The following is a 15773-nucleotide window of genomic DNA, read 5'->3' on the forward strand; positions in this document are numbered from 1 at the left end:
ACCTGAAGCCCGACTGGTGATTGCAGGAAAAAGCTAAGGAAGTTGATGCTGCTCGCAGCAGCAACTTTGAGAATGCTGTGTTTTTCTCTGACCCCCTCCTTGCAAAACCATGAAGAATTGGAAATAGATATCGTTAATTACTACTTTCCCTACACAATTTCTCACCTGCCATCCTTCAAACAGCAGTTTCAGAATAGTCACCCCCTTGAAACGTCTGCTATCTGAGTGATGTTAAGATGAGAATATAATATTTTGATGGGTTTAAATTAAGTTGCCTCCTATTTAAAACCAGCCATGGAAAGTTTCAGCTGTCACAAACAGGTTGAACCACAGAAAAGACATGAACAGGCAGGCCCGTTGATTATTTAAGCAATCTCATGATAGCAAGGAACATGCCATATATCATATATTTGATCCATGATATTTGCCGTACTAACACAGCGTGGTAAACATAGGCCAGGTACTCACACAAGCAACAAGTTTCTATGCTTCTTCATTTCCAACACTCAGGTTCCAAAAAGCTGAGCTGAATGCCATGCATAATATCTTTTCTATTCGCATCTACTAATTACATGTATTGCCCATCCCATATACATGCAGGGCTTAACCTTTCATGTTGTGGCGGCCGCTGATGATGTTTCTTGAGTTCTCCAATCTCCTGTTTGCCACCTGATTCATATCCAGCAATTTAGTTGATCACATACAGCTACCGCTGAAACGTCATTTTTAACCAGCCACATGGTGGATGAAATCGAACTACTCCATCGTATACTAGAATGTACAATAATGGCTGGCAGTCTGTATGATTCACTGCATTCTTTTTCTTCAAATCAGATCATGTAATCAAACAGAATCGCTTGAGTCTCAGGCACTAGAAAAGGCAGGTTGTCCATGTAAAGGTAGAAACGCCTTAGATTCTCCTCAGCGAGAGCAACTGTATCGATAACATCATCATTACTAATGAGAACCCATAAATCTGTACAGCTCATTCTCTTTAGGCTGCCACGGCAAAAAGGACAGGACTGAGATCTCACATTCCTGTCCAAAATTTGATAACATTACTTCGCAGATACAAGAATCAGAAAGTGCAGCTCCTAATCGTTATGCTAAGCAACCTACAAGAAGTAAATGAATAATTGGAAACTGACTTACCAGTCATTGAAGCAGCTGATGCACAAGGAGTGCCCACAGTTGGGCAATACCATCTTTGCACTATTTTCCATGCATATTCCACACTCTTCGTCTCTATCAACATCGCTTTCAGATAGCTTCCTCTGGTCTTCCATTCTCTTTCTGCTCAAAACATCAGTGTTTCTGCTTCTCTTATGGTTATCTTCCACTTCAATAAACTCACCTTCAAGCTGTCTCAGAGAAGGGTATATGATAGCTGAAAGGATAGGTGAATTGAAAGCGCTCAGAGGTCAAACAAGAAAGAAGATGGACAATAAGCCAATAGCAAAAAGTCCTTGAAATGTACATACCATAAAATTCCCTTAGACTGGCCTTTTTTTCTTTGGAGGACAACGATGGCATTCCATCAACATATACCTAGATAAAAATGAACTTAATTCGAGTGTTTTAAAGCTACTAAAAAAGGAGGAGAAAATGAAAGAGAAAAAAAAACCCTCAGAACTGCATCTCAACAAACAACCCTCCAATTAAGCCCTCTAAGCTGTTCCAAAAATAATACTTAGAAGGGGTGATTAAGTATAAGCTGAAGCAAACACCAACCTACCTTATATACAAGTATGTGGAGAAGGCCTAAATAACTAGGAAGGGCATCTGTACAGCTATAGTCCATCCATTCCACCAAAAACAAGATGAAGGGGGCAAAGGAGCTATATGACAACCTCATCTGCACACAATTCCCACCACAATCTCCTGGGAGAGCAGCCGCCCTGCAAAACCCCACCACAAAAACCCATATCAAACATCAATTTAAGGAACCCTTAACAGTTCACAACAAGCATAGAAAAGGAATATTACATGAAGAATAAATGCAAACCAGAAAAATGATCAAAGTCAAACTTTGTGTCTAAACGAATCCCGAAAAGAAAATAAGAAACACAATGTATTAGAAAATAAGAAACGTTGTTAATGGATATGCCCCATTTCCAATTACAGCACTTGTAACCAAATTAGAAAAGCACAGGCGAAAGACACATATCATCATCATAAACCCAATTTCATATTCAAATTCACCAACTCTATCTTTGTTTATGAAAAATTAATTACCTTTGTTGCACAGATTTCTAGCCCACATACCTCAACTGAACAGAAGAAGGCAATCACACAAGTCCAGGAAAGTAAAGCAGGGTTCTTTACCAATTACTGATAACATATCAAAATGAGCATAGGAGTAAGGAAACGAATAAAATTGTAAGGCTTACATCGCATTGGCATGTTGTATATCAGCTTCAAGAGCTTTGAGAGATTCTCTAAAGGATGATTTACTGGGCTGTTTTTGCCACATTTGGTTCTCTTCTTTTGACTCCTGAGAAGGGGGAGAGAGAAAGGGTGGAAGGATGAGAAAAAGGTGTCTTTTGAGGAAGTTGGTATGGCTTCGTTCCGTTGAGGGAATGTTGGAACTTGGAAGGGAAAGAAGGATAAAAGAAGATGGAGACTCTTAGAGAGAGAGAGAGAGACATTGCTTAGTGATCAAACCTCTTTCACAGTTGAAGAAAAGAAAGAGATACCTTGTCTGTCTGTCCAATGTATCTTTCCTTTCCTTAGCGTTCATTATATTTCTGTAATCAATATAAATCAAAACTTGGGCTAAGGTATCTCATCTTGTTCTTGATGTTGACTTTCCTTCCTCCATATCCTCTTCAATTAAACACCTGTGTACTTGGAAAAATTCTACAAAAATAATCTTCTCAATTTCTCAATCGTGCCATGTAGGGAAAATAGTTTGGGAGGGAAGGTTCCCTCAAAGGGTGAAAGAGAAGAATTATATTTTAATAGCGTGGAGGTAAAGAACACATCAAATAATGAAACAATTAATAAAATCTGGTCGAAAAAAACTTGATTAGTTGTTTTTAAAAAGTTGATATACTCAAATGAAAAAAAAAAAAAAAGAGAGGAGAAAAATACTAAATATGAGTGTACTTATAGTACATTTATCCCAATGTTAAATTACCAATCCGAAATCAGAATTTTTTTCACAACTTTTCTTTCCTCTGGGGTGATCTTGGCTCTATAATTTACATAAAGTTTATTTTTATGTTTTAAAAATATATTTTTTAAAATTAATATTTTTTTAGTTTGTTAAATTATTTTAATATGTTAATATCAAAAATAAATTTTAAAAAAATAAAAATATATTATTTTGATATATTTTTTAATAAAAAAATCTTTAAAAAACAATTATTACCCTACTCTTAAACATTTTATAAAATCTAAGCCCAAATTATGATGCTAACCTTTTGACATATGTGCAAACTTGAAGCTTAAAATAAGTGGACTTACAATATAGTTTTTGTGTTGTAATGATAATTGTTTTAAAATAAAATTAATTAAAAATATATTAAAATGTTATTTTTTATATTAATATATTAAAATTATAAAAAAATAGATAAAAATTAATTTTATATATTTTAAGCCTGGGTATAATTATTTTTAAAAAAAAAATTTATTTAAAACTATATCAAAATAATATTTTTTTATTTTTTTTAAAAAAAAAATTTTATATCAATTGGATCAATTTTTTTTGGTTAATATTTTATAGATTCAACCTTAAAATGTATTTCGAAGCTGCCATTTTCCCCTTTTCTTTTATTCTGTCGTTATTGCCACTTAACAAATTTACAAAAAAAAAAAAAAACTTTTTCATATAACTTTTTAATTCTTCGATATTGAATATTCCAACCAAATTATAAAAAACATAAAGTGAGAATAATATTTTTCATGTTCAGTTTTCATACTAACCTCAACTGTATTCTTGGGAACTCAAGAATCCTCTCGTTGGAGAAAGATGACGCATCACGCGTGGCGTAAAAATAAAGCAATAGGAGGAACATCCTCTGTAAAATCACACTCCTCCCTGTAAGTTTTAGCAAAAGACGCCAAACAATTTGCAAATTGATTGCTATTTCTTAAGGTTAACCCTAAAGTTGTGTACCTGAGAAGATTGGGTTAAAGAAGCTAATATCAGCACAGGAATTGCCCAACTCTTGCCTGCATTATATAGCTTGGCTGAGCAGTGGATGATCAGATTCAGCTCTCGGGCAAGTGAAGCCCGATGAGACAGCTAGTTGCAGACCGAAGACCGTTCTCATTGCTTCTCCAACAACCAGATTGTTGAACCTCCCCATGGATGTATTTATGAGAACTTGGCCCTCAGAGTCACGGAAGCTAAGTTTGATGGGCGGCGGTGTCGGTGGTGATATTACCCGAGAATCCTGGTGAAGCTGTTCATCTGAAATCTTAAATAAAACTCGGATTTATTTCATTAAAATAACATTATATATCTTATTTTTTAAATAATTTTTTATATTAAAATATATATTAATGATATTATTTTAATTTTTAAAAATTATTTTTAATATTAACTCATTATAATGATTTGAAAAAATTAAAAATATACTAATTTAAAATTAATAAAAAAAAATTAATTTTTTTAAAATACTTTTAAAAAAAAACGAACAAAGCCATTTGAAAAGTTATCTGGATTGTAACTGGAAAGTCATTTGATAAGTAATTTTTATTTTTTAAAATAATATTATTTTATTAAAAAATAAAAAAATAAATTCAACCCAACTCATAACCAACACTTTGAACTAGATTTTTAAGCTAATTAAACACAAACAAAAATAACAAATAAGCATGTTCTAGCCTTTAATTCTTTTTAAATGAATTAAATCCAAGTTTTATTTAACATTTTTGTATGTAGAAATCTAAATATATAAATAGAGTGCTAGCTTGATTGAACGTAGATATAATATCCTACAAGATTAAATATGTTTGGGTTTAGTAAACCCTAAATTATAATGGATCTGATAAAATATTAAATTTATTTTTTTAAATTAAACTACACAGTCAAATTTAATTGAACTTGAAAATTTATATTAGAACCATAAAATTCTATTTTTAAATTACTTTCTTGAACTATTCATATCATAGGAAATTATCTTTCAACATTTATAAAATTATAAAAGGTCAACCTATTATACTTTTCATCCATTAATAAAATCTAATGAATATTTATTATTTATTGATGCATTTGAAAGTAAAAAACTTTTTATAAAAATAATAAGATTTAGAGGTTATAAATATTCTTGGAAATATCTAGATAAAGATTTTATTTTTTCATACCATAACAACTTATATATCTCTTTTATTCTTAAATTTGAAAGCTCTTTCTATTTATTAATTTTATCATCAAATGATTTTTAAATCTCATTTATAAAGACTGTTTTTACGAGTGATAGGATTAGTCTCATTAATTTTTGCACTTTCTAGATGAAAAAAAATACATAAATATTTAATTAATCACCAACCAAACATCAAATTTCTTAAATATATTGCTTTTTTTTTATATCATAATTAACAATACTATTTATTATTATTATTATTATAGAATGAAACTGGGCTATCCTTGTTGTATATCCCAACATGCAACCGGTCCACCGACCATCTAAAAGTGAAAACACAAACAATAATAAAAACAAGCCAGATTTCATGGACCGTTTTGATTGGAGTTCTTCTGTATTCTTTTATTGGATGAAATTTCACCATACCCAACTCTTGGTGTTAATGTTTTGCATGGAGATAAGATTCTCTCCTCTGTTGTGAACCAATCGATGAAATTTAACGGCTAATAGGATGCCATGTCATCAGATTTAGTAATGTTCTGAGACTTCCGAGGTCAGACGATCCTTTCTCATATTGTTTAAGATTTTGGTGGGACCAAAGCAGATCTTTGCCCTTATAACATCAAAGTTAATCCGTTCACTCGGTTAACCCTGTTACTAATATTATTAAAAATATATATTTTAAATTTAATCATACCTTAATTTTAACATTTCAAATTTCAAATTTAATTTTAAACATTACTAATTTTAATTTTACAAGTATCAAACAACTGAAAACTTATATAAATTTTAATTTTAAAATTTATAAAATTAATTAAAATACACACAAGTTATTTCAGACTTAATTTTAAAATGTATAAAATTAATTAAAATACACGCAAGTTATTTCAGACATTCATACTAATAATAATAATATATATATATAATTTTTTTTAAGATATCAAATAGCAATCTATTATTTTTCTCAAGAGATTAAATTGCATCAACTCTAAGTTGATTTATTTTAACATTTAAATCACATATTTCCTTTAACTTGGTTGATTTATTATTATTTTTTGTAGTATTTATTGTTTATTTGTATATTTATAAGTTTTATAGTTTTTTTAATTATTATATTAATGTATAATTTATACGTGAGAGTTTGAGATTCGTTTGTTTGAGCTTACTAACTTATGTGCTATAATTTGAAAAAATAAAATGTTATTTTAAAGAGGTAGTACAAATCAACAGGTATATTTTTGTCAAACTAGCATTATGGAAATCTTGAAAAGCAAGAGACAGGTTGGTCCAAAGTGACAGAAAAAGTAGATTTTGTGCTCCACAAAAGCTAAAGTAAGAGCAGATTATTAAATTCCGCAGCAGCAGTAATCCTACTGCTTTTCTCTGCTTTTAGGGATGCTTTATGCATGGCTAGTGTTCCATTCCCAATCCCCACTGACCCTTTTGACAGGGATCACAAGCCTTGATGATTCGTTGATTCATCAATTAATGGACTTCCATATTCATGCTTTGATCATGTAATAATATTCACAAAAATAACTTGATTATTTGAGATGGGTGCACGCGTTATTTTGTCTGTCAACAAGAGAAACAAGATTTCCTGTTCTTCAACAGAACAAACAAACTGCTAGTACAAGTTGGATTTCTTTAAAAAAGGTAATAAAGCAGAGCTTGAGGTCTTTTGATTTGCTCCAAAAATAAGATTCCAAAGGGAAAAGGAGGACATAAAGTGAGTGAACATCGCATACCCTCATCAATCAAAAGAAGAAAGAGAGAGTGAAGCCAAGTTCTGAGCAGTGGAGGAAAGTAGGTTAGATGCTCGACTTCACAAACAGTTATGGAGCTCATCAATCACTGAAAAATTTCTAACACTAAAACAAAAGGATCATAGGATTAGTTTTTGTCTGCCTGTTCCTCAATGGCTTCGTATTCCCATTTTCTGCTTCTCTATTTATTCCTCATGTCTTCTGTTATATGCCAAGTGACAGGTGAGTTCTTGATTCTGCAACTCTGTTATTCTAAGAATATTTTCATTTAATCTCTTTGGTCTTCAAGCAAATCCCTGTTTGATCAGGATTAAGTAAAATGTCGTCCCACGTTACCAAGTAGCATACCAACTTGTTTTCCTGTCGGAATCTGAAGTATTTTTCCATGCTTTTGCAATATATACACTAGTGATGACAACAGTAAGAGAGTTTATGAAATTAAGAAATGAAAAGAAACGAAATGAAATGAAAGTCATTGATTTTCTTATTGTCCGATCGCCTGCTGGATACAAGTCAAGTCACAGCCACCTAATTTATTTACTAGAGAAACAATAAGAAAGAAAACAACAGAATGGTAATGATGTGTTTTTTCTGTGTGCGCGCTTGCTGTTCAACATGCAGAATTCATCAGCATAGATTGTGGAGGCACAAGCAATTACACAGATCCAATAACTGGACTTGCATGGATTTCAGACAATGGCACTATCATGAACTACGGAAAATCGGCAGAGGTAGAAATTCCAAATGGAAATATGCAGTATCGAAGACGGCGAGACTTTCCTATAGACAGCAAGAAGTATTGTTACACTCTTGGCACCAAAGAGAGACGTCGGTATCTTGTCCGTGCCACATTTCAGTATGGAATCTTAGGAAATGGAGATGCATACCCCCAATTTGATCTCTACTTGGATGCAACAAAGTGGTCAACTGTGGTAGTATTGGATGCTTCAAGAGTGTATGTGAAGGAAATGATTATCAGGGCTCCTTCAAGTTCAATTGATGTGTGTATGTGCTGTGCTTCAACTGGTTCTCCCTTCATATCCACTCTAGAATTGCGACCTCTCAACCTTTCAATGTATGCAACTGATTTCGAGGATAATTTCTTCTTAGAGGTAGCAGCCAGGGTAAATTTTGGGGCTCTGAGCAAGGATGTCATAAGGTCAGCTGATTTCCAAATGTTATAGAAAGATAGCGTAGAGTTAATAGAGCACTTCATTAATTAGCTTTCACCTCACTTCTGTATTAAATCAAGTTCTTGGGAAACATGCAAAGATGTCAAAATATATAACATTTGCCTCTCTCAGGTACCCGGATGATCCGTATGACAGAATTTGGGATTCAGATCTTGAGAAGAGGCAAAACTACCTTGTAGGTGTGGCCCCTGGCACAGTTAGGATCAATACATCAAAGTACATAAACACTAGGACTAGAGAATACCCTCCTGTTAAAGTAATGCAAACAGCTGTTGTTGGCACTCAAGGGGCACTTAGCTATAGGTTGAACCTTGACGACTTCCCTGCCAATGCTCGAGCTTATGCATATTTTGCCGAAATTGAAGACTTGGGAGCAAATGAGACTCGGAAATTCAAATTGCAGCAACCTTACTTTCCAGACTACAGCAACGCAGTGGTAAATATTGCAGAAAATGCCAATGGGAGCCACACACTTTATGAACCCAGCTACATGAATGTGACTCTGGATTTTGTCCTTTCATTCTCTTTTGTCAAGACCCGAGATTCTACACGAGGACCACTCTTAAATGCGATTGAAATTAGTAAATACATAAGGATTGAACCGAGGACTGACAGCCAAGACGGTAAGTCTAAATCTCAGCGTATTGGAGTTTATCTAATCCTAAAAAGTAAAAACCAGCTGTATGCAGAGCTCCAAATCATTATTCTGTTCTTGATATTTCCTAACATTATGAGAAAGAATATGCTTCGCCAATATTAGCTGTGTTGAATAACTACAATTTCACTGGCAGTGACTGTTCTCAACGCCCTTCGTTCTCTGTCTGCTGAAAGTGCTTGGACAAAAGAACAAGGCGATCCTTGTGTTCCTGCTCAGTGGGATTGGGTTAATTGCACCTCAACCACACCACCAAGAATCACTAAAATGTAACTTCTTCTCACTTGGTTAATTCCAGATCATGTTCATATATTTCATAAAGTATATTGCATATTTGCATTTTAGACTCTTGTGTTTGAAAAAAAGCAGGTAGTTGCAGTTGGTGTGAATACTTATTATTCCATTCATATCTGTTCATTGATTTGTCAACTAGAGTACTTGCTTTTCCATGTTTAACTGCATGCTGCGGTCATCAACTTGGAGAAAAAATAAATCAATTATGCTCAGAAAGGCTACAATATTTTCCTTCTATACAATATAAAAAGGTGTTGCTAACTTGCACTGGACTCCACAAATGTTTCCACTTTAGCTAAGAAGTTTATGGTTCGAACTTGCTGAGATCCTTACAAGAGTGACTCTACTGACATGCTGAACAGTGCACTGTCAGGAAAGAACCTGAAAGGGGAGATTCCACCTGAGATTAATAACATGGAGACATTGACAGAATTGTAAGTGATATTATGCAATATATGAGTTGAAATACTTCATATTATTCTCTATCCTAATCCTTTTCTTTTTTGTAGGTGGTTGGATGGTAACTTGCTTACAGGGCCAATCCCTGGTATAAGCAATCTTGTTAATTTGAAAATTGTGTAAGCTTTGAAATTCATGGCTTGCATTTCACAAGTTTATGCTAAAAATGCATGTTTACTAGTTCATATTTCTTCGAATTTACAGTCATCTGTAAAAAAACTGACCAGTCCATTTCCTGCTCTATTTAATGGCCATCCAGGCATCTGGAGAACAACAAACTGAGTGGTCAATTACCCAAGTACCTGGGTAGTTTTCCAAACTTACAAGAGCTGTAAGTAGCACTCTCGACGTACTTAACTGTCGCCATATACTATATGTGGTGATTCACACCTCACCAGACTCTTGATTGCAAATGAAGTACAATCAATCCTTTGATCCTATGCAGTCATGTTTCCATGACGCTACTCCGATACTCAGTGCTGTAAAATGCCTTTATGCAGGTACATACAGAACAACTACTTTAGTGGGGAAATACCTTCAGGGTTGCTAACTGGAAAAATTACTATCAAGTGAGTATATCAAATTATTGTATGTCATTGTTTACCCTTTGGCTTAGATGACAATAAAAGAGGTGGCGAGCTGTTGTCTGATATGAAATTGGTGTAGAGAATGAAATATAGTGTGTGGCACAGAACATTTATAAAGAGCTACAACATTATTCTCTTGCAGTTATGAACATAATCCTGGACTGCATAAAGCGGCAGGGAAGAAGATTCATTCTAAGTTGATACTTGGAATTTCGATCGGCATACTTGCAGCACTATTAGTTGTTCTGATAGGAAGTTTACTGTTTTTGCGTAATCTGCAAAGAAAGACGTCTCATCAAAAAACTGCAGTCCAAGGTCTGTATACCTCAGTTATCTTCCTAGTGCATGGAAAAAATTTCTGCATTTCTTAAGTGTTCTTGAGTCCATCAGGTAGTTCTTTGCGTGTTAATGCCAAACCTTCAACTGCGTATTCTGTATCACGGGGTTGGCATATGATGGATGAAGGAGTTTCATACTATATTCCGCTCTCTGAGATTGAAGAAGCTACCAAAAAATTTTCCAAAAAAATTGGTAGAGGAAGTTTTGGGACTGTCTACTATGGCCAAATGAAAGATGGAAAAGAAGTGGCAGTCAAGATAATGGGTGACTCAACCACTCATATGACCCAGCAGTTTGTGACTGAGGTAACATCATATTCAGCCAATTTGTTGAGTTCTAGATTTGAAACGTTGAAGGGCTAAAGAACAAGAAACTTTGTTAGCATAAGACCAGACCACGAAGCATCTGTTATGAACTCCAAAGGGCTGGTTAATTAACTACATTAACATACCTGCAGGTTGCCCTCTTGTCAAGAATTCATCACAGGAACTTGGTTCCTTTGATCGGCTATTGTGAAGAAGAAAATCAACGTATTCTGGTTTATGAATATATGCACAATGGAACTTTGCGCGATCACATACATGGTTTGCAATCCGCACATGATAATTGCTCAATTTCCACCTTTTGTTTCTTTAGTTGTAACATTTTGAATCAAGATCAATGAGATGACCTTTTAACAGGTTCTGTCAACCAGAAGCGCTTAGATTGGCTTGCTCGTCTGCAGATTGCAGAAGATTCAGCAAAAGGTTAATTTAGAACTTCTCATTTGTTTATGCATTAGTATTTGTTTTACAAGTTCACAGAATAAACATATATTTAGATAATTGTAGGACTTGAATACTTGCACACTGGATGCAACCCCAGTATCATACACCGCGATGTTAAAACAAGCAACATTCTCCTAGACATCAATATGAGAGCAAAAGTTTCAGATTTTGGGCTTTCAAGGCAAGCAGAGGAGGATTTAACCCATGTATCAAGTGTGGCACGAGGAACAGTCGGCTACCTGGATCCTGAGTAAGGCACATTCGTCTGGTGTGCGTAACCATCATTTTTCTCTACTGCTTATGCTTAACCAATCATGTAACTGCTTCTCCAGGTACTATGCAAATCAGCAATTGACTGAAAAAAGTGATGTCTACAGTTTTGGAGTAGTTCTCCTTGAGCTGTTATCAGGGAAAAAACCTGTTTCAACAGAAGATTTTGGCGCTGAGATGAACATTGTTCATTGGGTATGCATTTTCACTGTCATCATTCTTTCCAAAGACATATAAGCATCTTTCTTGAATCAGAGCAAATATACTTCTAATCACCGTGTGCTGATCGCTGTCTATGAAATCAAATTAAGACTTAATAATCCTGAGGTGCTGCGATCTTGTGTAGGCGAGGGCCTTGATTCGTAAAGGAGATGCGATGAGCATCGTAGATCCTGTCCTCATAGGAAATGTGAAGATCGAGTCCATTTGGAGGATTGCTGAAGTTGCAATCCAATGTGTAGAACAACGTGCAGTTTCGCGACCAGGGATGCAAGAAATAATTTTGGCAATACAAGAAGCTAACAAGATTGAAAAGGGAACTTACGGCTGTCAAAAACTACATTCTGGTAGTTCAAAGGCACAATCTTCCCGGAAAACATTACTTACAAGCTTTCTTGAGATTGAGAACCAGAGCCCCGACTCATCTAATGGTTGCCTTGTCCCAGCAGCCAGATAATTTTCTTTCCAGCAGCCTTTGCTTCTCTGTAACATATACTCTTACCCTCTTCACAGTTTTTTATTTGTTTTTTGTACCTTTTTTTAGATTAAATGTACAATAAAATAAAATTGAGATGTCCACAATTATTGTGTCAGAATAAATGAATTGACTAGAAGAAAGAAGAAGAAGAAGAAGACGTAATGATTGTACTGCCCTATCAAACAGGTGGAGAGAGGGAGAGCCTTGTGTCTCAAGCAAATTTGGCTGCCTCCCAAGTCTCTTGGTTGACCTATTATATATATATATATTGCTTTGATTCCACATTTTTGGTGGCGTGCGTGAATACTTTCTTTATCCTTCACTTGTTTTGGGGTTATTAAAAGAAGATAGTTGTTTACAAATATATTAAAATAATATTTTATTATTATTATTTAATGTTTTATATTGTTTTAATTTAAAACTATATGAAAACATTAATTTTAAATAAAAAATTTAAAATTTTTGAAAAATACATTTCCGAACACTATCTTTATACTAATTTAGCTAATAACATACTAAATAGCATGGCAAACAATAATTTTTTTATCTTATCCTATAGTTGTGTGTATCCTTCAAAATTAAAGACAGGTTGAGATTATTTACTGTAATAACTTCTTTGTTTGTATATGTTCCATTGTTTTTACTTATGCATTTTGCATGTCTTGTAATATGAAAGAATGCGAGAAACTTTTTGATGAAAAAAATATTTAGTTAAAATTAAATTTGGCAAGCATCTAGCCTCCGCGTAGGAGCTGGAAAATCTTGAAAAACAAATCCAATCATTTGACAATATGTATGATATGATTCGACTCCATTAGAATTGGGGTTTCTATTCTATAATTGAAATTCAAGCTGTCACCAATTCACAAGCTACCTCAAACAAGGCTGCTTTAGTTTACCTAACAAAAATAATACCTCAAGAATTCAATCAAAACCCCCCACCAAGTCCTGTTGGCTTCTTCTTGGAGGGCTTTTTGATTGTACAAATCCCAATAAGTCAAACACGAATAACATAGAATCCACGGGAAGTAAATTCGAAACATAAAGAGGCAAGGCAAGGCAATAAAGAACCCATGAAATGAGAGGTTGTTTGAAAGAATAAGAAAAAAACAGGGAGGAAGACGACGACTAAAAGCAAAAGATTAGTAGATAAGAACCCAAAAAAAAAAAAAAGAGAGATTAAAGGAGAGCATCCTCAACAGACAAACAACACACAGCCACCCACCTCTTCAGAATTATACACAAGTATTCTCTGACCATCAATAAAACCGAACCACTTTGCGTCACAAAGCCGCCCCAGAAAGAAAGCTGGAGACATAGACCTTTCTCTTATGTTGTTTTCTCTTTATTGAGACATCAGCTACTGGTTTTTGGGGGCTTTCAGTTTGAGGGAGATGGAGATGATGTGTTATCAGTTGAGCAACTCATCTTACCAAGATTCCCTTAAAGTTTTGGAGGCTGATATCCAGCATGCTAATGCTTTGTGAGTTAAATTTATGTTTTTTTTTAGACTTCTCTTTTGATGATGAGATGGGTTGTTTTTGTTTATTTTTATTTCTTCTTGGGATTTTAAGAATCACTTGTTCTGTTATGATCAACAAGAACACAGGTTGTTTTGTTATTAATTTGAGGAAAAGAGGATAGGAATTTTGTTGTAGTTGGTCTTATCATGTTGCTTTTTATGATCGATTTTAATCAGTGCTATGCTATTTTTAGATTTTGTGAGCTTGTAGAACGATATTTTCAAGTGGGAGTTAATGTATCGGTTGAGTTTCATATTAGTTAAACATCAAAAAAGATTGGTATATTTCTGTACAGTACACACAAAGAAGGATTTTGGTGGTGGTATTGCAATGTCTGCCTGGTCAATTGCAGCTAAAGTGAGCTACTTTGACTAAAATTTCATAAAATTCCAAGTGCTGATAAGCAGAGATAGTTGGGAATTGGGATTCTTTCTCTTATTATGCCTTCTCTGTTTTCAGAAAAAAAATGAGTTGGAACTTTTAAAGTTTCGTTCTTTTTGTGGTGACCAGTATTATGCTTGGGCCAAATAGCGTGACTCAATTTAACTAATTTTGTTACATGATGTGAATTATGGTGTATTAGGGCTGCTGCAATTCCAAAGGACAAGGGTGGAGCACGCCTGCGGATGAAATTAGCTTACAATCACTGGGCTCCTCTCTTTTTCTTTCTGCTACAAAGAATAGATTGTTCTTATTTTTGCCTGCTCCCCAGATATCTAAATTTCTTTCATGTACTAGTATATAAGGTCAGTTCTCTTTTTGGTCCGTTGATTCTTGAAAGATAGTTTGCTAACGTTTCCATTTCTTTCATATTGCTGTATATAGTTGGAAAGTTCTTAAATTTTTTGCTCGTTAATGCCTTGCAGGTGTATACTGATGGTAGACCAGGCCTATCTAAGCATGGAAGGAAAGCAACAGTTCAGGAATTCTATGGTATGCAAATTATCTACTTCTTTTTTTGGCTTTTCTTAATCTATAGACTATAGTTATGAATGCATTAAAACTAATTTCCAACCATTCTGATTGTATGTTTTATTTGACTTTTTTCGTTTTCATAAAAATGAATGGCAGGTGTTATATTGCCGTATCTTCAACGGCTTAATAGTAACTTAGAAGAGTTGGGGGATGTTAAGGGAGAAAATTATGGCATGGGGAGTTTGGGCAAAAAGAAGGTGGAAGGAGATAACAGGCTTGCCAATATTGATTTAGAGAGGGAAGATGAATGTGGAATTTGTTTGGAGCCCTGCACCAAAATGGTCTTGCCTAACTGTTGTCATGCAATGTGCATCAAATGCTACCGCAATTGGTAACTACAAGCCTCGAAATCTTACTGCAATATCATGCCCTTTTCCTCTGTGAATACTTGATATCGAAGAGAGTTGCCATTATTTTCACTTATTTGGTTTTTTTTCACAATTGTAGGAACACAAGGTCGGAGTCCTGCCCTTTTTGCCGTGGCAGCTTAAAGAGAGTTAACTCGGAAGACCTGTGGGTTCTCACTTGTAACAGTGAAGTTGTTGACACAAAAGCGATTTCCAAAGAGGATTTGCTGCGGTTCTACCTCTACATCAACAGCTTGCCAAAAGATTATCCTGATGCTCTTTTCTTAGTGTATTATGAGTACCTAATATAATTGAAAGTAAATTAGAAGAATGATGTATAGAGGGAAAATGCCGACCTTTGAAATGTAAATAGAGTCCGGTAAGAGCTAATGTCCCTGATTCTTAAACAAAATAATCAACTCATCTTATGTTGAGTTCTTGAGCATCAGCAACCTATAAATAAATATAATCTCTAAATATGTGAAAATTAAGTTTATTTTTTAGAACATAAAGCAGCACATTTATACTTATCATCAATACCCTTGTTGTGCTTCTCCTTTCTAACAGTTACAATGACAATATTTAGAAA

At 34.3% G+C, this 15773-nt stretch overlaps 3 protein-coding genes across 5 annotated transcripts; 2 read left to right on the forward strand and 1 right to left on the reverse strand.

Annotated features, from left to right (window-relative positions):
- Positions 1 to 381: 381 nt before the first annotated feature.
- On the reverse strand, positions 382 to 4381 carry LOC105138042 (peroxisome biogenesis factor 10-like). 3 transcript variants are annotated; one of them, XM_011044032.1, is made up of 7 exons: positions 4121 to 4381; positions 3928 to 4022; positions 2391 to 2859; positions 1736 to 1898; positions 1482 to 1548; positions 1153 to 1387; positions 382 to 1038 (listed from the first exon to the last, which is right to left on the reverse strand). In XM_011044032.1, exons 3-7 carry the CDS (start codon positions 2471 to 2473, stop codon positions 831 to 833), a joined length of 756 nt encoding a protein of 251 aa, XP_011042334.1. In that variant the 5' UTR covers positions 2474 to 2859; positions 3928 to 4022; positions 4121 to 4381; the 3' UTR covers positions 382 to 830. The 3 variants fall into 3 exon arrangements, with proteins under 3 accessions (XP_011042334.1, XP_011042333.1, XP_011042335.1); XM_011044031.1 differs by having other exon boundaries at positions 3928 to 4381; XM_011044033.1 differs by lacking the exons at positions 2391 to 2859; positions 3928 to 4022; positions 4121 to 4381 and adding an exon at positions 1987 to 2384.
- A 2437-nt stretch (positions 4382 to 6818) lies between these two features.
- On the forward strand, positions 6819 to 12428 carry LOC105138044 (probable LRR receptor-like serine/threonine-protein kinase At1g67720). The gene is made up of 15 exons (XM_011044034.1): positions 6819 to 7300; positions 7700 to 8237; positions 8383 to 8894; positions 9063 to 9195; positions 9583 to 9654; positions 9730 to 9798; positions 9939 to 10010; positions 10180 to 10248; positions 10409 to 10581; positions 10657 to 10910; positions 11063 to 11189; positions 11286 to 11351; positions 11436 to 11622; positions 11705 to 11837; positions 11989 to 12428. Exons 1-15 carry the CDS (start codon positions 7231 to 7233, stop codon positions 12316 to 12318), a joined length of 2805 nt encoding a protein of 934 aa, XP_011042336.1. The 5' UTR covers positions 6819 to 7230; the 3' UTR covers positions 12319 to 12428.
- A 771-nt stretch (positions 12429 to 13199) lies between these two features.
- LOC105138045 (uncharacterized) lies at positions 13200 to 15736 on the forward strand. The gene is made up of 5 exons (XM_011044035.1): positions 13200 to 13822; positions 14446 to 14608; positions 14729 to 14795; positions 14934 to 15168; positions 15285 to 15736. The coding sequence occupies exons 1-5, from the start codon at positions 13734 to 13736 to the stop codon at positions 15493 to 15495; spliced, it is 765 nt and encodes a 254-aa protein (XP_011042337.1). The 5' UTR covers positions 13200 to 13733; the 3' UTR covers positions 15496 to 15736.
- Positions 15737 to 15773: the final 37 nt, after the last annotated feature.

Source organism: Populus euphratica, unplaced genomic scaffold, assembly GCF_000495115.2.
Source record: "Populus euphratica unplaced genomic scaffold, PopEup_1.0 scaffold317.1, whole genome shotgun sequence".
NCBI classification, from domain to species: Eukaryota; Viridiplantae; Streptophyta; class Magnoliopsida; order Malpighiales; family Salicaceae; genus Populus; species Populus euphratica.